Source organism: Aptenodytes forsteri, unplaced genomic scaffold, assembly GCF_000699145.1.
Source record: "Aptenodytes forsteri isolate BGI_AS27 unplaced genomic scaffold, ASM69914v1 Scaffold287, whole genome shotgun sequence".
NCBI lineage: Eukaryota > Metazoa > Chordata > Aves > Sphenisciformes > Spheniscidae > Aptenodytes > Aptenodytes forsteri.
This window is the reverse complement of record NW_008794854.1, coordinates 26,932-48,976: the sequence shown is the minus strand read 5'-3', so window position 1 is coordinate 48,976 and position 22,045 is coordinate 26,932. Positions and strand designations below refer to the sequence as shown.

Genomic DNA, 22,045 nt, shown 5'->3' with positions numbered 1-22,045 from the left:
TGCATGGGTATAAACAACAAGAAAGTGTAAAAGGCAGCGGCAAACCACATTTCAGCTGTTAGCATTGCCTGTTACCTGAACAAACAAAAGCAGAAACTCCTGAAGCACAAAACAGTGAGGACACATAGCATTTCAGCGTGGTAGTCATTTGAATCTCAGGGTTACACAGTTGTATCTGGAAGGGCTGTGACAGAAGATAACAGTTGTACTGGAGGAAGGATTAGGGAATTGCAGGTAAAAGTGGTTGAATCCCAGTTTTGTGCATAAAGGAGGAGTCAGCAGGCTCTTTTGCTGTTTTCTTAACCTCATCAGAGAAGCAAATGGTCTGACTTCCTGTGAAGTAAAATCCTTCATGACTCATAGGTCCCTGTGACTGGGACAGTCATTTCAAACATCCACTCCTAGTGCTGAGTAAGTATCTTGCAATGTGCAATGTACATACTAACCTGACCTCCCTTTATACTCCTACAATGTTTTCAGAGACCACAGATACACTTACAATGGACTCGCTGTTTGTTTTTTCTCTCTACCAGGCTTTTATCCTTTATGGAGTGGTTGTGAACTGTTCACTAATAGCTCTGGAGATCTGACACCTGAGCTTCATTGCGTAGCTGTGGCTGGCCGCTTCTGTCATGCGATACTATTTCACCTCCTTCTCTGTATCAGTGATGGTCGTAGAGAGCAAGATGAGAACATGACAAAAGAAAAAGCCCCTGAGCTGTTGCCCTGCTCGGATTGGCGTAGATTAGGAAGTACAGGACTGGAAAGGGTAGTCTGGCTCGCTATCTTGCTTGCTATCCCGAGCGCCATGTAATTTCATCCTTTCCATAAGCTTAGCAAGCTTAAGAACAGTCTGGGTTTGGCCTTTCTCCCTCCTGTTGCATCGCTTCCTTTGATGTCTTCTAGGGTCTTCTAGCTTCCATCTACATTATTTGTAGCCTGTTTATGCCCATTTATGTAAGACCTTTAACTATAATACCTGCTTTTCGTCCTAGCATTCATCCTCCTAGCATATTTACAGGCAGAAGCTACGTCTGCTCTCAGCCGCCTTTTTAATAGACTAACGCAGCGAGCTTCAGCTCTCCTGCTGCCAGGCAGGTTATCGAGTCCCTTCATCCCCTCAAATCCCTGCTTTGCATCCGCTCCAGCCTGAATTTATCTTTTCTTCTACAAAGATGATGAGAGCTGTATAACATCAGTAACTTCAGATGAAGTTACACGGAGGCCTTGTATGATGGCATTAATATTTCCTTAACGCTACTGGAAATTCCTCCTCTACTGGGCATGGGATTACATTTGCCATTTTGTGGCTGTATTGCATAAGCGGTTGCAGTTGTCCTGTGATGGAATAGCATACTGGATTGTTTCTCTTGTTTTTCAGTTGTTTTCAACTAATGAAGTCCTGTTCAGAACAGAAATTGTTCTTAATCCTTGAATGTGTGACCTTGAAAGTATTCCTGCATACCTTGAAATTGCTGCATTTCATGTTTCTTATTGTAGGCCCAAGGACAACTGGCCCTTTCTATACCATATCCCAGTCTTCATCTTTAGTGACAATACTTCCCTACCTCTTACCCTCAAGATACATTAACACATTCTTATTTTCTGTGTAAACGTCATTCGTGAAAATATTAAATAAGATGGTTCCTAGAACTGGCACTTGAGGAACTGCATCAGTAATCTCCTCTCAGCTCTTACTTTTCCCTTCATGAATGGTTCCCTCCAGCCATTTCCTTATTCATTAGCTGAATTTTTCTCAGCATATAGTAGCTTCACCCAAAAAAATTATTCCACAAGGACCAAAATTATCTGCAAATTTAAATGAAATTCTTCTGTTTCAGCAAAAAAAGAAATAAAATATTAAAAAAGTATAAAACATTTCACTTGACACTTCTGAAATGAAGTGTTTTGATTTGTAAAGGCCGGATCTTTCACTGATGTGTTTTTTAAAGGAAATTGTAAGTTCTAGATTAAAAATGACATTAAAAAAAGGGAATTGTTTGTAGAAGAGTTAAGGAAAACTAACAAAGCTAAGAATTTTACTTTTGTTCAAACAGAATGCTGTGGATGAATGAAAAATGACACTTCTTATTTTTGCATTTTATTAAGAACTAGAAAAAACTTCTGTTTTGATTGTTCCAAGCTGAACATTTTTCCTTGACTTTTCAGCTTAGCGACGCAGGTGAGAGGTGCACTATTTTTCCAGTGTGATTCTGTACTCTCATTGCAATCCTTGTATCAATACTTCTTCATCTTAAATAATAATGTACCAGGAGACCCCTCAGTGAACACTGGACTTCTGTTCGGAAACAGTGGTCTCCTGCTTTTTTTTCTCTGCAAAGCAGCCCCACCACTTCTTTCTTTGCTTTCTTACCATCTTTCCAAGGTGGTTGAATAACCACCTGGGTACACCTGGAGTCTTTCCCCCCAGATTTTCCCTCAGCAGCGGTCTGACTTCTAGATCGGTTGGTGCATCTCTCTGACGTAAAACCAACTCCAGGCCTCCTATACATTCAAAGTCTTGAAATGTCTTGGTCCGGATGTGTTCACTGACCATTCCCTTAATCCGGGGAATTGCCATGTGGCGGTAGGTGCAGCCCCCCCCCCACAGTCTCCTGCAAAGCGCAGGGTGGCCAGATGCAGAGCTGGGAGCTGCCTCGGCACAGGCTGGGCACCTGCTCCCACCATGGCTGCTGCCGCTGCAGATTTCCCGGCAGCGAAGGTTGAGAAACCTCTTCTCACTCCTGTTCCCATTCAAACCCCATCCTGGTTTTTGTGGACCAGCTCTTCTGTGCTTTCACTTGTAGGGTGTTTTTCAGCCGTTCCCTTTCGGGACCTGGCAGACATCATCTGAGGCTTCAGCGGGGGAGCGGGGGGGAAAGGTTTTTAGGTTTCCTGGCTGGCTGCATTGCCTGAATAGGATGTTCGTTTGGCACATTCAAAAGAATAATTGCATGCGTGGGCCTAGTTGCGAAGGGGCAGGCCTGGCTCATTTACTGGGCTATTTATAGTGTGCTTTTCACCATCGTTTGTCCCATTAAAACTAGAATGTGGGTAGGGAACAAACACACAAGCAGGGCATGAACAGGGAAGAATGAGTCTTTGATGAGATCCAAATGCTAATGGAGTATGTCCTGCGGTGTTCATACAGGTCTGCCGTGGGGCGAAGGGTTTCTGTGCTGGAGAACCAGAGCTCCTGCCTCCGTGCTACTCGCCTCTCAGCCAGCCAGAGACGTCACAGGAAGGGACCACATTTCTGTAGCTCCATTTCTCACTGTCATGTGCCATTTCTGCTTTGATACAGAGGGGGACGTAGTCCTAGACCAGCAGGAAGTCCACTTCTGTTATTCACATATCTGTTTTGCCCCTATGCTCTCCCCTGGGAGGATGTTGCTGACGTTCCCTTCCACAGCAATGTGCAATCCTGTAAGTATCTCTCTCTCCCCTTCTTTTCCAGAGTGGGTCTTTGTGGGCCTGGTGATCCTGGGGGCGTTCCTGTTCTTCCTCCTGGTGGGGATCTGCTGGTGCCAGTGCTGCCCACACAGCTGCTGCTGTTACGTCCGCTGCCCCTGCTGTCCCGAGTCCTGCTGCTGTCCCCGGGCACGTGAGTGACCCTGTCCAAGCCTGGTGCAAATCTTCTGCACTACTTCTGCTCCCTGGCAGAACAGGAGGAGAATCTGCTAATATTGCTTCCTTTGCCCTGAGCACTTTGCTTGACTAAAGAACTAGTTCTTAGGGAGTGAAGCATCTGACCTATTGCTCAATGGTTGAGTGCTCAAAGTTAATTACAAATGTAATTCCCTGAGCCCTCCCTGCCTTGGCAGCTGTGTCTGCTTCTCCAAAGTGTCATGCTCCCCTTCCAAAGTTGTTGTCATGTCAGTGAATGTTGGCGGTCAGAGCTAAGAGCATCCTGGGAGGTTTCTTCCTGGCAATGCAAAGCAGCTGCCCTCTACAACAGTGCAAAATCCTTGCAACCCAGCAAGGTTCCTGATCAGGCTCAGGCAGATCTTTCAAGTTTCATGAGCCTCATCCCTGCTACTTGAGTCATCAGTTGTTTTTAAAGCTGAACTGCCACTAAATCATGACAGCGGTAATGCCGGCTGTAACACGCTGAATGTCTTTCAGTTGCTGGGCATCTTGCAGTGCTCATCTGACCTACCGTGTGCATTTTTTAAACTCCCCTTAGTGCCCTTTGAGGCTTAGAGAAATTCAGATTGGTCCTTGTCATTTCATTTGTCCAGTTGTCTCCTGCTGCGTTGTCACCAATGTTGGTGATGTGCAGGTTTCGGCCACGTGCCGTGTGGGTCTGTGGGAGGCTGGTGTGATGCTGACTGCTGTTCTTTTTCAGTGTATGTAGCAGGCAAAGCAGCAAAAGCCGGGTACCCTCCTGCAGTCTCTTCCATGCCAGGTCCATACTACATCCCCAGTGTTCCTGTAGCTGGTGTCCCGTCTCCTGCTGTGCTGATGGATAAGTCGCACCCCCCTCCCTTAGCCCCAGGTGACTCCAGCGGAGGAAGCCAAAATGGTAATTTGCAGTGCCAGGCACAACGTTCGGTCCTCTTACTGGGAACAGGGCTGGGAAAGGGAGGAATGGTTGTCACTGATAGAGTGGTATGAACAGAAGAAACACAGAGAAACTGTATTTTAATCCTGGTTCTGACAATGATATTTGCATCCCTTAGGGCCACATGGTCCAACTTTTATAGTGCCATCAGCACAGCATCAGTTTGTGGGTGCCTAATTAGGTCAGCAGGGCATGGGAGGCCAAGTTTATGTCCGGGACCCCTCTCATTACTGCTGCAGACGTTCACTTGCAGAGGAGAAAAGGATGAAGATGATTTCAGGGGAGCAGAGATCGTGGCCATTTTCCCCTTAGAGCTGATGCCTTGCAAGCTGCTCTCTCTTGGTAAACTGTTCTTTCTACCCTCTATAAGGGCACTGCTTGCCCTCCGGCAGCAGTTTTTGCTGCAGCGTGTTTTACTGTCCCCATGGTATTTTGGGCATGGGGACATGCTCCCTTGGTGTTTCTGCCCAAGAGCATTGGGGGATAGACCCCCTCCCCTACCTTACAGAAGTCAGTAGGTCACTTTTTTTGTTCAGCCTTTGCATTTGTGAAATGTGAGTGATAAAAGGCTTCTAACTAGAAAGGAGTTGTGCATCAATGTCAGACATAGTATGATGACTCTCTCTTGGTGAGGGTCACTTCTCCTGCTGCAAAGGAAGCTGCCATCAAGGAAAAAGAGGGTAGCTATTTAGCCACATGCTAACATTTCAGGATCAGAGTGGCTGTCTAAATTCAAACATGCTGCAGCAGAAGTGACTCTCACCAGTGTAGAGTCACCATACTGACACTATGTTTGCCATTGATCCAGCCACATGTCTGATTTCAAAGCACCACACTAACTATCAATTGTTAAATTTGCTCATGGCAATAAGACACTTCTGAAAAGACGAGATCAAGTAGCATAATCAAATAATTAAGCTTTTGGAACAACCCTCACATCCTTCCGCTGCCCCAGTCAGTATATTAACCCTTCTGGAATTAGAAAAAGTATTTTCCTTCAACAATCATACTTTTTTCTTCCCACTGAAATCAAAACAGAGCTCTGGAATGGAGCATTTTGAAATAGGAAATAAATCAATCACTGATCCAAAGCAGAACGTATCCAATTCAAAAACCTTTGTCAGAAAATGATGAACGACGGCCCAGTGCTTAATTTTTTTCTCCTGTGAAAAATGTCACTGCATGTAGAGCGTGGTGTTGGCTGTGGGAACTCCAGGGATTTTCGAAGAGTCAGATCACAGCCCCAGTCTCGTCTGCTGTACGTTACTAGCAGAGCACAAATGCAGAATGAAAAACTGTGGATGCATTTGGTAACCAAATGGAACGGCTCTTAGCATCCCATGTTCGTTACACAGAAAGATGCATTTATTATACAGTCCAAATCAGCTGGCTGGACTTAATGTAGAAAACTATTATTACAGAGTTTTAACTGTTGTGGCAAGACAACAGAGGTTCTTAAGCTTTTTTTTTATTTCTAATTAATATTTTTTGCAATAATATGGACAAACCCTTAGTCTGGATCATGCACCTGTTGTTCAAGGTATTCCTTGAACTGTGGAGCTAAGGAAGGGTGATACCCTGCACCCTGTTCCTTTTCTCTTAAAGTCCTCTACCATGCCAGAATATCCCCTAATTACAGGCTGTAGAAGAGAAAACATTATGTGGCTGTTCCAAGCTACTTATTTGCTGGTTGGCCAGACAGCAAGCTAAACAAAACAGGTAATGGTGAGTTTATAATAAAGGCCTTTTCTCAGAAGGAGCGCTAATTATGGTCTCTGTGTCCTCCACGCAGCCAGTGTGGGTCTGATCTGAAACTTGGTATCTTTGAGACTTCAACCTTTCTGTCAAGTTTATTTAAAAAAATGGGATCAGAAGTGCTGGGGGACAGAGACTGGAGGATTCTGTAATCCTGGCTGCCAGGCTAAAAATGACAGCCTTTGCCCTAGATAGTTTCTGTGCTTATAAATGACCCCTGTGAGGTGATCTAGTGAGCAAACTCAGGCATGAGGATATTTAGAAAATTTGTCTCGGGTTACATAAAAGCCATGTGACAAAGCTCCAGTGAAGCCTAGGAGCTCCATCCTAAACTTAGGGCTGAACAGGGAAAAAAATAAACTTTCAGCTCTCGTTTCTGGAAGAGTGTTGGCAACACATAAGTTAGGATGTATGCTCTGTCTATTTTAAATGCAGTGGTTACCTGGACTCTTGCATAGATTCCTTAAACCATGTACGCAGGGAAGCTTTTCATCTGGGAGCTGGACTCCAGACCTTTGGTATGGAAAGTGTATAAAGATGAGACATCATTTACTTCTTAACTGCACTTGTGTGAAAAAAATAGTAGTGATGTCCTTTCTGGGGAGGGAAACAGCTTACAGTTTTGGCTGACTTGGTTCCACCCACAGAAGAATAAAAAAAGTGTCTAGTTAAACACAAATTAAACATTAGAAATTTATGAACTGTTCAGGAGAGGAAAATATGGTCTAACAGGGAAGAATGTTCCATTCCCTTTGACTTCAGTGAATGGTTCTGGACAAGTGGTTAACGTCTCTGCATCTTTATTCCCTTATAATTAAGATGGGCCTAAAAATATTCAGACCTTATTAAAGGGTTATGGCAATTTACAGATGAAGAAGGGTGTGAGGAGGAAGCAATAGTATCTTTGGTTCTCACATCAAGGAATAATAAAGAGATTTAATAAGTTGAACATTCAATATCATTGTGAGAAGTATTTAATAAATAAACGTAGAGACAAAAGATGCTTCATCTATAATGGAAAATACTTTTTATGAGCTGTTCATGGTCATCTTTGCAGATTTAAATCCAAAGTTAATTTCTCGATGCTTACAGAATTAACCAAGAAATTCATTTGCCTTTTGATACACAGCTGCAATAGCAAGTCGAGCATGAAGCTAGCATGAAGCCTAGCTAATTCTCCATCAGTTCCAGGCGCTATAGATGTTGCCCAAATAGATATTTGGCACAGCCTCAGCGTGAGTAGTGGCTCTGGGGAGACAGTCTGGAGGCTGCCTGTTCAAGTTCCCCAAAGGTTATTAGTAGGTCAGAGTAATTTCCAGCTGATGGTTGTTTGCTGGCCTGTGTATAAATGAGGTGGCAGCTTAGCTGAGCTCCTAGTAGGCACATCAGAAGAAAGAATAGCGAGAGGCCTCTTTCCTGGCAAGGTACCAGACAGAGGTCAGCCACGATGGTGAGGTGGAGAACTCGCCTTGCTGTTGCTCACGCAGTGCAGCAGGAGTCATCGCTTCTGAGGCCAGTCAGTCCAGCCCCTCTTCATAGCAGCAACCTCACTTCAAGAAATGTGATGGTCTTCCACTTTGGAAGGCAGAGACAGGGTTCCTTGTGTTCTGTAAATCACTGTGTGCATTTGCAGTCGTTGTGCACACATTCGTGGGGATAATAAAACACGGCGAAACTCCAGACTGCTGTCAGCTAAGCTATCTGGAGACACATTGAAAGCAGGACCCTGATAGACCCATACTATGTTTTAACATCTAATACCTTTCCCAAGTACAGATACACAAGGTAATATTTCAAGATGTAATTACTTACATGTGCACAGTCAAAACCCACAGTAAAGCGCTTCCCTCCTGAAGCAATTTGCGGGATTATTACAGGAATCATTCTACCCATTTCTATGGCACAGCCGTTTCTGAAGCAGAGCATGGTTATTTAATAGTGCACAGACACATGCACAGCAGTTTAGGACAGAAGGTGCCTAAGAATACCTCTGCCAAGTCCTTGTTCAGCCCACACAGTGCATACTATGCAATGTACTACCAAACCCATATGTTAGTAGCTTGATGTATCGGGGTGTGGGATAAAACAGAAAGAACAGGTTGGCTCAAAACCACCGTCCAAGTATTTAAATAGTGCCACAAGAGGAGCGCTCATGCAACACTGCAGTATTCACACAAGGGAACATATTAACCCCATGCAAGGCAGACAGGTTCCATTTTGTAGTGCTAAGTGAATTGTCCTCATGACAGTTCTCTAATGAGGCTGAATTTGAGGGTTGTAGTTCTCTTTTGTACTTAGACTGGTGTTTCTGTCAATCTTGAAATAGCCCCAGGCTGAGACCTTTCTTAAATAATCTGCTGTAAAAGCAGGTATTTTCTTCAAAGTCCTGGTAGGTGGAGTTCTCTGCTTGCTGACTATAGACCTGCCTTGAGGTAGTCAGGCTGTTCAGAGGGTTAGCAGGTAAAGTGTGCATGGAGCCAGCCTGCCAGAGTTGGAGCTGCTGTGGCTCCAGGTGTGTAGGGGCTTCTTTTCTACACACAGGAATGTGGAAAAGCCAAAAAAGCTGTCCAGGCTTCCCCTGCAAATGGAGTAGTCCCAGGAGTCAGGCGCTTAATGTATGTGTAAGACATACCTTTTCTGTAAAATAAAGCATGTAAAGAATGCCAGAGCAGGCAGTTTCACAGTTACCCAGTGACCTGATTGGCCCCATCATTGGATTCGGTATAAATCTCAAAGCGGTGTGACGTACTTTGTGGGACTTTGTGTGTTTCCTTCTGTATTCTCTGGAGCTTCTCCTACCACATGCTCTTCAGCCTGTGTGAGCAGAATTCATAGGGATGGGAGGGTGGAGTGGTCCTGCAGAGTGACAGCTCCCAAATGCTCAGCCACCTGCTTCCCCTGCAGGCTGGGAGCTTATGGCCCCTGCTGCATAGAGGAAGCCTGATCTTCTGGGACTGCTTCTCCCATACCATGACGAATCCTTTCTGTAGTGCTGAGGAAGGGGAAATGAGTGCTACTTTTCTCTCTGCCATCCTCTGTGGGAGGTGGAATCACTCTGTGGCAATGACACCACTTGATGCATTTGGTTGTACAGATTGGGCATTTCCAAACCATTTTTGCTGTTACTGCAAACTTTATAAATGATGCAGCTGCTCACAACTTCACATCCCACGTTACAGACAAATTTCTTCTGAAGCAAGGACTGACTCACTCTGTTTTGGAAGACGCAGCCTACCTGCCTGCAGACGTGAGCTCAACTATTAGAAGTGGTATTGTTGGAAAGTCTCCTTGGACTTAAATGTGTTTTCCTCTAATGCTTTTCTTTTCTCCCTAGCAGTGCGCAAAGGGTACAGGATCCAGGCTGACAAGGAAAGGGACTCCATGAAGGTGCTGTACTATGTTGAGAAAGAACTGGCTCAGTTTGACCCAGCTAGGAGGATGCGAGAACGATGTGAGGAACGAGCATGGTTTGATTTTTTTTTTTTCACTGACCTGAAAAAGACTGCAAATTCATAGTTAAAAAGTTCACTGGCTTTGCCTTAGAGCCGACCTCTAGGATATGATGTCCAGGATATGGTAGTTGGGGCAGATAAAGTCTAGATTTTAGGCATCTACAGGTATGTTCTGATTTTAAAGATCTGCTGCTTACCTAATCATCCTTAATTAGAACAAACAAGGTGAGGGATACTCAAATGCTCATGAAAATTGTCCACTCGGATAATTGAACTTTTGGATCATCAGCATCTGAAAAGCCAAGTCCGTACTCATGCCTTCTACAGCCTGTGGTGTGATAATAGCTGGGATATTGTCTTCACAATTTCTGTATGTCTTACGGTGTGGTGCACGTAAATTCCCAGCATGGCAAAATAGGAGCAGGATGTTTTTATTGAAAGCGTGTTTTGTGGGCTGCAATGACCACAGTGTGGTTTGAAGGATGCAGAAAGGTAGTTTGGAGTGGCTGTTGCCCTGCAGGAGCAGGGACTACAAGAAAGATTCAAGAAACCGGGGGATTGTCAGATTTTGTGGCACTGGTCAAGATAAGATGAGAGGTGGTACACGCATCAGTACTGATGGCTTGGCAGTCAGACAACTGCAGGTGAAGGGGAGGAGGGTGGTCAATAGGGACATGATGCAAACTCAGAACTGAGCTTCTGTGTGGAACTCCTCACTTGCAAGCTTTATTTCCCTAAATAAAGGCTGAGGCTGCACTTAATGGGTGTCAGAACACAAACCCAAGTGATGATCTTTCCACATTAGGAGGCAGAGGTACAGTGGTGGGACAAGGTGTGTGCATGAGGAGAGCTTGCAGTGCTGCTTTGTCCTCCAGCTGTTCTGTGTGCAGGACAGCAGCAGGCTGGGGGCTCAGTTCCTCTGGGCAGCATCCGACTTGCACAGAGCTAACCCACATTAGGCACTGGTAGAGGCTCATTTAAAACGGACGCATGAGATCTTGCAAATCAATGAAGGTAAGGGCTTTAGGGAATGACACTACATCAAAGCTCTGTACAGATTAGGCATAACTAACAAATTATATATACTTCTAAAACAGTCATTGCTGAGCACACTGTCTTCTCCACCCACAAGATTTACTATAAAAAGACCTCTCCAGATTGGTGTGTCAGGCCTCCAGATGTCAACATGCTTGACGGGGTAGAGACTGACAGTGATTCAGTCTCTTACTTTTTTCTTAATCTTTTTTTGAGTTTTTTGTTTTAACTGGGCAAGTCAGGCCAAATCCAGAGCCTGTATCACACCAGGAAGGGGGGAGGTGGCACAACTGCTGTGATGATGGTCCACCAAGCTCAGCGATCACCTCATGAGGGCGGAGAGTTCACATGTGTTACTGAAGCAGGGCGGAGGGGCGATTTCTGCATGAAGACCGAAATCAGTTATCTGGAACACAGGCATCTGATGCCATTTGCGATACCCTTAGAATATCCCACCTGGCTGCCAGCTACCAGGTTAGAAGACCTGTAGGTCCAACAGCAGCTCGATGTCCAAACTGAGCCCCAGGAGTCTTGGGCAGGATCGGTCAAGGGTTTGGAGAAGGGCCTTGGATTCCATTTTGATTTTTTCCTAACGGAGGGCAGCTCAGCTTCTTTCTGAAAAAGCTGCAGCTGTGCTCACCACAGCCTTCTTGTCCTCTCCTCCCCTCTCACACATGCTATCATGTGATGCCTATCTCATTTCTTCTCTGCAACCTCCCCTGCAGATAACAACACCATCTCTGAACTCAGCTCTTTGCATGAGGAGGACTTGAACTTCCGGCAACCCTACCGCCAGGTGCGAAGGAAACCTCTGCCTCCTGCAGGGGACCTGGATGGCGATGCTGAATACTGGGCAGGAGTGATGGGCGGGGGCAGCACATCGAGATCACAGGCTGTCTCCGATTACAGAGATGAGCGGGACAGTTTCCGGCACAGGTGAGGAGTGCCGTGTTGGGAGGCAGCTGTATCTGGCAAAGTAGTAAAGAATACTACTCCTGCTGCTCTGGTTCTGCGTAGCAGGACAGAGGGGTTAGAGAGAAACATGAAATCTGGAGATGTCATTAGATGAGGATGGAATGAATCTGATTCCCACAAGTCTGCTGAAGCCTACCCAGGTGGGCAAAGCTAGATACCAGCCCCATTCCAGGTGGGATGTAAAAGTGAGATCAACAGGAAACCAAGCTTCCCTTCTCAAAGTACTCTCTTGAGATTTGTACCTGATCCCTCCAGCACTTCCCAGTGCTGTTGCGCTTTATTAGGAGTCACACCCTGGTGCTTTGGTGCAGCAAGACTTGTACTCCAGGCCTAAAGGACTGGCACTCTGGTGCCTAGAAGAGAGAGATCACATCCTTCCCTTACATACCAGCAGCCCAGTCTCCCAGAAGCAATGGCAGGGATTTCCTTCCCTCAATACTGGGCTATTGTGCCAGGTCTTTAAACGTGCTTCAAAATTGCCCTGCTGTGACCTTCTGTAGCCAGGTTCTTGGGTTTTCCCAGCAGGACATACACCTACAAGCTTTGGGGCCAAGGAGAAGCAAGTCCAACTCTGCATACTGGAGGACAAGGGAGGTGCGCTCTGGGGTTAATCTCGTGTAACATTAGACATGTAGAGTCTGAGCTATGTGCACTAAGCTGCCTTTACAGTCAGCAGAGAGAAGCAGGGATTTCGAGGATGTGATACATCTCTTCCTACAGAAGATGATGAAAACAGGTCAGATGATTCATGCCCCAGGAGTGCCTGTTTCCCTCCATTGTCTGTGAAGGCAGCCGAGGGGATGAGCGCAGCTGAATCCTGCCCTCTAACACTACCTTTTCCATCCTCCAGCCAGCAGAGATCCAAGTCCGAGATGTTGTCCCGTAAGAGTTTCTCTGTGGGAGTGCCGGCCGTCTCTATGGATGAGCTGGCAGCCTTTGCAGAGTCCTACAGCCAGCGGACCCGGCGGGCAGACAGCCAGGAAACTCGGCGTTTCGAGCGGTCAGAGTCGCATGGTGGCCGTGGTGGAGGGCTGCCCCACCAGGATAGCTCCATGGAGGAGTACTACACCAAGCGTAGCAGAGGGAACCGAGAGCCGCTGACTGACTCGGATCGGGGCTGGTCATACAGCCCACCCCGGAGACGGGCCCATGAGGAGAAGCACCTGCCCAGGCTGGTGAGCCGGACGCCTGGAGGGAGCCAGAAATACGATCACTCCTACCTCAGCAGCGTCTTGGAGAGGAAATCACGGAGCTACGATGAGAGCGGTGACCACAGTGAAACCCCCTCAAAGCTGAGCTCACAGCCCAGCCAGAGAGGAGGGGGAACATATTATGCCTGGTCACCACCCTCTACCTACAAAGCCGAGAAGTCGCAGCAGCAGCCGCAGCAGCCACCACCACCACCGCCTCAGCAGGAGGAAGGGGAGGACACCCTGCCCCCGTACAGCGAGAGGGAGCTGAGCCGAGGCCCTTCGTACAGGGCCAGGGAGCAGGCCTACCTCAATGCCTCTGACAAGAAGAGGAAAAAGGATGCCAAGAAAACAGTGAGGCCATGTCTGGTGTTCCTGATCTAAATAGGCTGAGCGGGGAGCCACCAGGCAGGGGTTACTAACCAGAGGTTAGGGGCAGGGGGGCTCCCCAGGAGGGTAGAGCCTGGAGTCTGAGTGTGGGGAACCCCAGATAAGGGGAGTCACTGTGGGAAGAGGGCAGTCACTCGGTGTAGGAGGCCAGAAAGGGAAATAGGTCCTACACAGGACTCCATGCTGGAGGGGAGGGACAGATGTGCCTGGGACTGGGGAGGTAAGGGATGTTTTTGGCATCTGTGGCCTGGTGATCCAAGGAAGTGGGAGTTTATCTAGGGTTTAGGAGGCTCGTGGTAGGGAAGGGAACTTACCCAGCGCTTACAGAAATTACAGGGCATTGCTTTGGCCTTGATCCTTGATAAGGGTTGAGAGGCTCTGTTCTTCTGGACTGGGACAGGGCTAGTAGCAAGGCATGGTGTAAGAGACCTCAGGTCTTTCTGAAAGGGGTGAGATGAGACTCCTGTGGGTGCATGCCCGTGGGCGTGTGTAGGGGCTATGCATGCCAAAGGCATCCCTCACACAGGATACCAGCAAGTACAAAACATCCTGCCACAGTCTGGGCTAGTGAGGACTGATGGGTTCATGGTTGTTGGGGAAGGGGAGCTGGCTGAAGTCTGCTCCATGGGGGAGACCTTGTCGTTAGAGCAGCTTGGCTGTTAGCCCTGAGCTTAAGTGGCATGTGTGAGAGAGGAAAGGGGTGGGAGCAGACAAAGCTGTTGCTGTTCGGTTGTGTCTCTGTCAAAGCTACATCAGTCTCTTTGTTTGTTCCGTGGGTGCTTTCCTGTTGACGTTTCTCTTCTCTCTTTCTTCTCAGAACGATTTCCCAACAAGGATGTCTCTCGTGGTTTGAAGTTGTTGTGGACATGTCATGTTGATGGGCTGGATACCGTGAGGTGACTGCGTTGGAAAAGAGAGAGAGCAACAAGCAAGACAGGCCTCCGCAAACCTTCGCAGCCACCAGCCATGGACTCTTTGTTTCAATTGTTTGTTTCATCGGGGGAGCCGAGGCTTTCATAAGAGACAGACTCCTATGAACAGCACTCGGTCTCAGAGGCTCTGGGAGTCTGCCAGGAAAATGAGGCCAGGGCTCCCTTTGGCACCCTGCTTTCCAGTGCCCTCCATTCTGTGCCGGAAGGCAGCCACGTCCCTACTGTCCCTGCAGCCCTGAACTACAAGTGAGGCTGCCTTTGTGCCTCTTGCCCTGTCTCATGTGCAGAGAGGCCTGTGTGCATACCTCTTGCTCTCTCTGTCTCCTCAGTTCTCTGTTTGGATCAGAATTGTCTCCATACTTATACTTGGAGCCTTTTCTGTATCATCTCCATGCTGGGAGGAGGCCTTGTTCTTACAGCTGCAGACTGCCTCCAGCTGATCAGGCCCTAAATTGTGAAAGAAAGTCTACATCCTTTCAGACAATATAGAAAAGGACTGATGAGGTGTTACTTTGGCGAGGGCTGGACAGAGAGAGAGACACACAATTATGGACCGGTTTGTTCAATATATTTAGTTCTGTTCATTGTGTGATGAGAGTTGCAGATGAGATTGATGTATTGTTTTGAAAGTGGATCAAAGTAGCTTTTACTGTGATGGGAACATGATGTGTTTTTTTCCCCCATTCCCAACTGTGATTTGTTTTGATACAGTTGCATTTTCTTGCAGCTGAGCTGTGACCGTGTAGAGCTTCAAGCTAGAATATCTACTCCACCGTATCATAAGCAGTGCTCTAGCCCTGCTGGCGCTCTGCTTCCAGCACCACCAGACATCTCTGTGTAGTGAGTGGCCTTTTTGTTTTAAAGAAGCAAAAAGGGGGGAAAGTCTCAGTGAGAGGACAGCTGCAGATCTTCATTCTGTGCTACTGGTATTACTTCTTTCTGGTCATTGTTCCCAGCCATTGAAGAGAGCAGTAACAGCAATGGAAAAAGAATTAACACTGTGGATGAACACAAGCTTTGAAAGTCACCTTTTTCACTTACAACCATTTCATTCACTTCAGTTGTGACATGGTTTTAGTGGCTGTTGTCTCAGGAACAGCTGAATTTAGAAGTGAGTGCTTCACACCATCTGGAAGCCTGACATTCTGGTTTTCATAGGGTATAATGCAGTCATTTCTTTAATTTTTAGCTGCTAAAATCATCATGTGAAGGAAGATGATGGGAACATTTTAAGGTCTGGTATCTTGATCCCTATTACACCTACAAGCAACTTAGCGCCCTGTTATGTTACGGACATTGTCAGCCTCTGAAATGCCATCTCTGTTGTTGCTCTGGAAATCTGGGGAGCTGTCTGGCCTCAGGTGCTCACTCTGGCAATACTGTTTTGACCACAAGATTTATTAACGTCACTGCAGTTGTCTATAAAAATGACAGATTCATTTCTCTGTCACTCCTTTGCTGTATCAGTTCACCAGGAATGGTCAGGGGAGTAGAAGAATAACCTCCACAGATTTGATGACAGTGCAGTTTTCATGCTAGAAGGTGAACTGATAAAAGGATGGCTTTCTTCTCCTCCCGTGCTCCTCTAGTGATGAATGTAGTTTTGGAAATCCCAGTCCTGGGTCTTCCTGGCCAGACAAGAATTAGCCTGCAGGGGCATACAATCATGGAATCACAGAATGGTTTCAGCAGGAAGGGACCTTTAAAGATCATCTAGTTCCAACCCCCCTGCCATGGGCAGGGACATCTTCCACTAGATCAGGTTGCTCAAAGCCCCAGCCAAGGTGACCTTGAACACTTCAATGATGGGGCATCCACAGCTTCTCTGGGCAACCTCTTCCAGTGTCTTGCCACCTTCATTGTAAAAAATCTCTTCCTTATCTAAATCTACCCTCTTAGTTTAAAATCATCGTCCCTGGTAAAAAGTCTCTCTCCGTCTTTCTTACAAGCCCCCTCTTAAGTATTGAAAGACTGCAGTAAGGTCTCCCCGGAGCCTTCTCCTCTCCAGGCTGAACAACCCCAAGTCTCAGCCTTTCCTCATAGGACAGCCGTTCCAGCCCTCTGATCATTTTCGTGGCCTATCGGAGGGGCTTCCAGATAGTCAGGCACGATTTGCCCTTTGTGAAGCCATGCTGGCTGTCTTTAATCACCACCCTGCCATCCATATGCCTTGACATAGCTTCCAGGAGGATCTGTTCCGTGATCCTACTGGGCACAGAGGTGAGGCTGACTGGTCAGTAGTTCCCAGAGTCCTCCTTTTTATCCTTTTTAAAAATGGGTGTGATGTTTCCCTTTTTCCAGTCACTGGGGACCTGACTGCCTGACCACCATGACTTTTCAAATAGGGAGAGCGGCTTAGCAACTACATTTGCCAGCTACATGCCAACTACATCTACTTGTATTATGGCTGGAGAGACTAAATTTTAAGTATTTTCATCTTTTCTCATCTTTATGTTCCTAGGAAAATCACAGCGCAGTTCACAAGAGGTAGGCAGGTGGTTGCCATCTGAGGTCTCCATGGCCTTGGGAGGTCTACAGAGCTACACTACATGTTATTTTAAATTAAACATTTCATCCCTGACATACGGTGATACTAGCAGCAAGAAACGCTGATGTTTTGTTAGTCCGAAAACCTTGGGAACCCCTATGCCATGAATTTCAAGGGAGTTTAACCTGCTATCTTTCCCATCAGACATCCAGCAGACTGAGGAAACGTTTTACATAGAAATTTGAAAGTGCATCTGCAACAATGACTATGTCAGAAAGGGGCCAAAATGGTGATTTAACAGTCTCTGAATACCTATAGCTTTTAAATCATACTGAAAGCCAGAGCGTCACAATCATTTCAGTTATGTCTGTCCCCCATCTCAGTCACCGTAGTTTATTTGATCAAGCCCTCAGGAATGAGTTGTGTGTGTATTAAAAATACAAGCCTTCTCCTCATTTATTTGAATCAGTTTTGTTTGCTCGATGCTGGTACTTTAGGGCATTTGTACACTGCGTAGGAAGTTGCCATTTTATGTATCTAGCTTATAAATAAGTAGTTGCAAGCTAATTCTCTTAAGAAAACTATTTTAATTGTAGATACAACTGTTCATAAGAACTATCCCAACATTTCTTTTGAATCCAAGTACCTGGAAACATACTGAAGATTTTATGAGTAGTGATTCTATGAGTTGTACCAGATGATAAGAATTTCAACCTCAAAAAAAAGAGCAGGTCTTAATTCCCTGAAGTCAGATCTGGGCAGCACCCATCAGTTGGCTCCACCTTTGCTCTAAAATTTTAGATTTCCTGTCTCCCTATACAAATCTGAAGGAATTTTCAGTTACTGATAGCGTCTGTCCTCAGGCCATCTTTATTTTTCCCATTAGAAATGTGTCTGCAGCAGCACCAAATGGACCAAATCAAAAAGCGAGGGGTGAGGTAGAGTAGGGCTTCCATCTCTATAGCTACACAACCTTAATGACCCGTGACTCTTGCAACAGAGAGGAGCAGGGGGGCAGAGGCTGATGGAGAGGCTGAGAGGAGCCTCTTGTTTCAGAAAAGTAGTGGTTTGTGTCTGCAACATCTCTGCGACATTCTGCGACACCTGCAGAATGCTGGCACCAGGAAATAATGAGCCCGATTATTATAGGGTCTCAAATTAGAAATTTTCCAGTGATCAATTTTTATTGCTGGCATAAGATTAAAATCCTTTTCATACAGGATATGGATGTCTGGGTCATGTCAAGGACAAGGATGGTTTTGTGGCCTTAAAATGAAGCATCACAACGGTGACTTGCAAAGAAGACAACCAAGATGATGAGTGAATCTTGTAAAAAAAAAAAATTAAAAAGAGCCCTTAGAGCAACAGCAGGATCAAGTACACTGTAAAAATTCCAGCGGGTGGCTTCAGTGCGAATATCCTCAGACCCTTCCATTTCCAGTGAAATGGAAAATTAACAAAACTAGCACTTTGAATACTTACAAATTTTGAGAAACTCCAACATACATCACCTGAGACAGGCAGCCAGAATTACTCAGGTCTTTGTGCCGGCATATAATATAGGGGACTAGAACTGTAAACATCCTAGCCTTTGTTACTTCTACTAGGTCAGAGATGGCCATCAGCAGCGAGCCCCAGGCCCACCTCACCTTCCCTGCAGCCGGCATTGGCAGCTGTGTGTGCTGAGTTTCCCCAAGAGGTCCCAGCTCTTGCTCTGAGGTCTGGGTCCCTCTGTAGCTCACCGAATTGTGGTTTTCACTCTGGCTTGTGACTGGGTACCTGCTGCCCGTGGATCAGCAGTTACACTGCTTTCCTGACCTCTTCCAACAAGCCCCTTCTAGGTGGGCAATACCAGTTCACCTGTAACATAAGACAAATGGTTTTGCAATCACCAGAGAGACTTACCTGCCAGTCCTCTCCAGACCTAAGACTGGCCAGAGAAATTTGTGGGAGGGAGTAGCAAAGAAAGTATCGGGCATTGTAAGATGGCACTGGCCTTTTGCAGGGAGGAGAGAAGGGGAATTCTTGGAGCATTTTTTTCAGGGGGTTTCGGGAGAGTTAACACAATGGATGCCACCACTGGGCTGTGACCAGCTTCCTCCAATAACAGAGTGATCTGACATTGCGCAGAAGAGCTTTGCTTGGCCAAGTTGCCAGCCTACTCCTACAGTTCTGGGTTGTCTTGAGCAAAGTAACTGCTAATTCTCCATACACTCAAAAAGGACTATGTCTCTCTTGACCCAAGGTCCCTCCCAAAACTTCTTCTCTGAAGAGGTTCAGGACAGCCCCTGGGCTGTACAAATACAGATCCCTGAGAGGGAGCAATCACAAAACATTGTAGAAGTCGAAACAACCACAAACTGTTACAGGTACATGAATACACCACCACAGTGTTTATCACGCCTGGGCTATTCCGAAAATAAATGTAATGTCGTGGAGATTGTTTTGCTGAGAAACCACTTGGAGCTATCTTGCATTTTCTCCAGGGAGCTTTCACACAGGGTTGTGGGTGAGGATCTGTTCTGTGTCACTAAGTACAGGGTTTGGGACATGTGGAAACACGCTAAAGGGGCTTTAGCTCATTTCTTGACTGGGTCCAGGAGCAAAGAGGCCTTTGGCATAAGCTAGATGCTGCAGATCTGACCCTATGACTCCGGAAATCTCTGTGGTACAGCATCTCCATCGGGCTATACTGGCCATACGTGCTTTCTACAACAGCTGTGACGTTGAAACCATCCTCATCATCACTTGGGGCCCCTAAAGCCGCTTTTCCATTGCCTGGGAGTTCAGAAAAGAGATCCATTTACGTAATGTGATGGGATGGCTATCATTTTGATACTATCTTAGAAATGCTAGCTGGATTACCAGCATTAGAAACAGAAGAATCTTAAGAATAAAGTTAGCTAATACAAAGGAATGAATCTGCCATGATTCCCATGACAGTCCTCTTGTGACCTTTATAATTGCTTTTTGACATTCACCCCTGCCTGCTTGGGGGCCTTTGCCAGGAGAGACCTTCACCACCTCTCCCTTTCTGCCTGTCATTTTTTGTCATGCTTGTAATCCCTCTCTGACCCCTCTGCTTTCCTTGGCTATTTCCAGTTAACCTTCAGCATTGCGCCTAGGGGTTCCGGTCAATTTGGATGTAGAGTGAGTGGCATTTTGTAGAAAGACATTTTTACACTCTATAAAAGCAAAAATTACAGAATACACAAAACAAAACCCCAAGCCCTCCAGATATTCTCTCAAGCCCAAGCAGGGATGTTACGGGAAACATTTTAAAAATTAAAGCTGAACATAATTTCAAAACGAGTAAGTATTGTTTCCAACCCCAGGGCAGCTGCAGTCAGAGCTCTGAAGTGCAAACAACAGAAGCAAATGCATTCAGTTTTCATTGTCCTTGGTGAGAGCAGTAGCAGAGAGAAGCAGCATTTCATGAGTCACAGAAAGCAAATGGGATTCCAAGATGCTATTAGTTACATTTGAGTTTAAAAGTATGAATTAAAAGTTGACAGGCTCATTTTAAAAGCAAAATTCAGTTCAAGGGAATGGCAGGGTTTTAATCTCTAATGCCTGATGGTGGCTCTCCACCACACCTGCTCACTTTATATAGAAAAGTGGTTTTTTTTCTGCAAAGCCTCTACTAGTGCTTCGAGAACAACATGCCCTCTGTCCCCCAAGCACCAAAATGAACTCGGAGGTGAAAGGAGCCTCTTGTGCATCCCTGTCCCAGCCAAACAGTCCGCAGAGCACCGACACTGTCCCCATCATGCATCCCAGCAGGGTCACCTTTAGTTCTGTTTGTACAAGCTACGGTCTGGGGACTCTGGGGTGGGAGGTAGGCACCCGCTGTTGCTGACTTTTCATAGACCCTGTCGAAGGCCCCGGCCCAGGGGTGTAGTCCTCTTGCTGTTTATCAGTGAGCTGGGTTTTTTTCTGCTGCTGCTATTGCTCACCTGCAACAGCCATTTTCCCCCCATTATGCAGTGAGTGAGTGGGTTTCTTTGCTGTACTCGGCTGTTGTTATTTTACTTAAATTGCCCTTCTCTCCTGTAATGAACTTATTTTCAAAATGGAGGGGAGAAGGACATAACAATACTCTGTATAATGAAAATACAACACTTTTATAACTTTTTGGGACACATCCCCATCCCCAATTTCCAAGCATTATACATTTGCCATGCTTGCAATTTCAAAGTTGTTGCTCTTGAGTTGTCACCATGGAGAATAAAAGCAGGAAAAGCTACCACTAATCTGCCTTTTTATTATCCTGCAGGCAAACAATTTGCCCACTTTTTTGCTAAGAAACAAGCAGTTTACACGAGCAGTTTTCAACTCTTTTTTGATTAATGGACGATAAACCAAACATTTCCCAGTGGAGCAGCAGACCCCTTCATAAATTTCATACCTAGCTCACAGGGTAACTTACACAAGCACATTCTGCCCCGTCTCCTTCCATGCAAGAGATCCCTAGAAGTGCCCCATGGAGCCACACTACTTCACAGAAAGGAGAAACTCTCCCCTGGTTTTGCAGACCTAAAAACTTTTTCCCTGTGGATTTTATTGGGAAACTTTACCTTTTTTTCTGCAGACACGTTCTTTCCTTTTGGCAGCTTGACCCCTTCGTGCTTATGTCTGCAGTACTCTGGATTGATGTTTTTCCTCTCTCATAAACAAGTAACTTAATTCAGATCCCATCTCCATGTTATAAATAATGGATGCGGACTCTCACACTGTTTGCAGATGTAATCTGAACAGCATTTATGTGTTTAGGTCCATATCCACTAGGCGTTATCAGCAGTCAGGTGCAGAAGTGCATGCAGCTCCAAGCTCTGGTCTGTATTTCCCTGTGCAAGGCGCGTCATCCCTCGGCTCTTCAGTCTCCTCCCTGTGGAAAGGGAAGCAATCCAGAGCCACCTGTTTCCTAGGGCAATGCTGGTCAAGCCCCAGCGAGCTCAGGCCCACTCCGGACGCCTCTCCCAAATGCCGGGCTGCATCACGCCACTCGAGTTTTCTGCCTCTGTGCAGAATTAATGCCCCAGCTTTACACCCTTGGCAAATACGGATCCAGACGCGAACGCAGGCTCAATCCTCACATTCATACCCTACTAAGCCAACAGCCGTGGCCCCCGGGTCAAAAACACCACGTAAGCAAGTTCCCTCCTCGGAGACCCACCAGGCCCCTCAGCTTGGGGCACAGCACTGAGGGGAAGCCCCCCAAGGAACCCGAAAAAATACCCCCCCCCCCCCCCCCCTGCTCGGGG

General features: G+C 46.4%; 1 protein-coding gene across 1 annotated transcript in view; it reads left to right on the top strand.

Annotated features, from left to right (window-relative positions):
• The window catches only part of ILDR2 (immunoglobulin like domain containing receptor 2), a 40,646-nt gene extending 25,464 nt beyond the window's left edge, over positions 1 to 15,182 (top strand). The window contains exons 5-10 of the mRNA XM_009274587.2: positions 3,458 to 3,604; positions 4,349 to 4,525; positions 9,654 to 9,770; positions 11,532 to 11,742; positions 12,632 to 13,325; positions 14,179 to 15,182. Coding sequence (XP_009272862.1) covers positions 3,458 to 3,604; positions 4,349 to 4,525; positions 9,654 to 9,770; positions 11,532 to 11,742; positions 12,632 to 13,325; positions 14,179 to 14,214 — 1,382 coding nt within the window. The 3' untranslated portion in view covers positions 14,215 to 15,182. The remainder of the gene's footprint in view (positions 1 to 3,457; positions 3,605 to 4,348; positions 4,526 to 9,653; positions 9,771 to 11,531; positions 11,743 to 12,631; positions 13,326 to 14,178) is intronic.
• Positions 15,183 to 22,045: the final 6,863 nt, after the last annotated feature.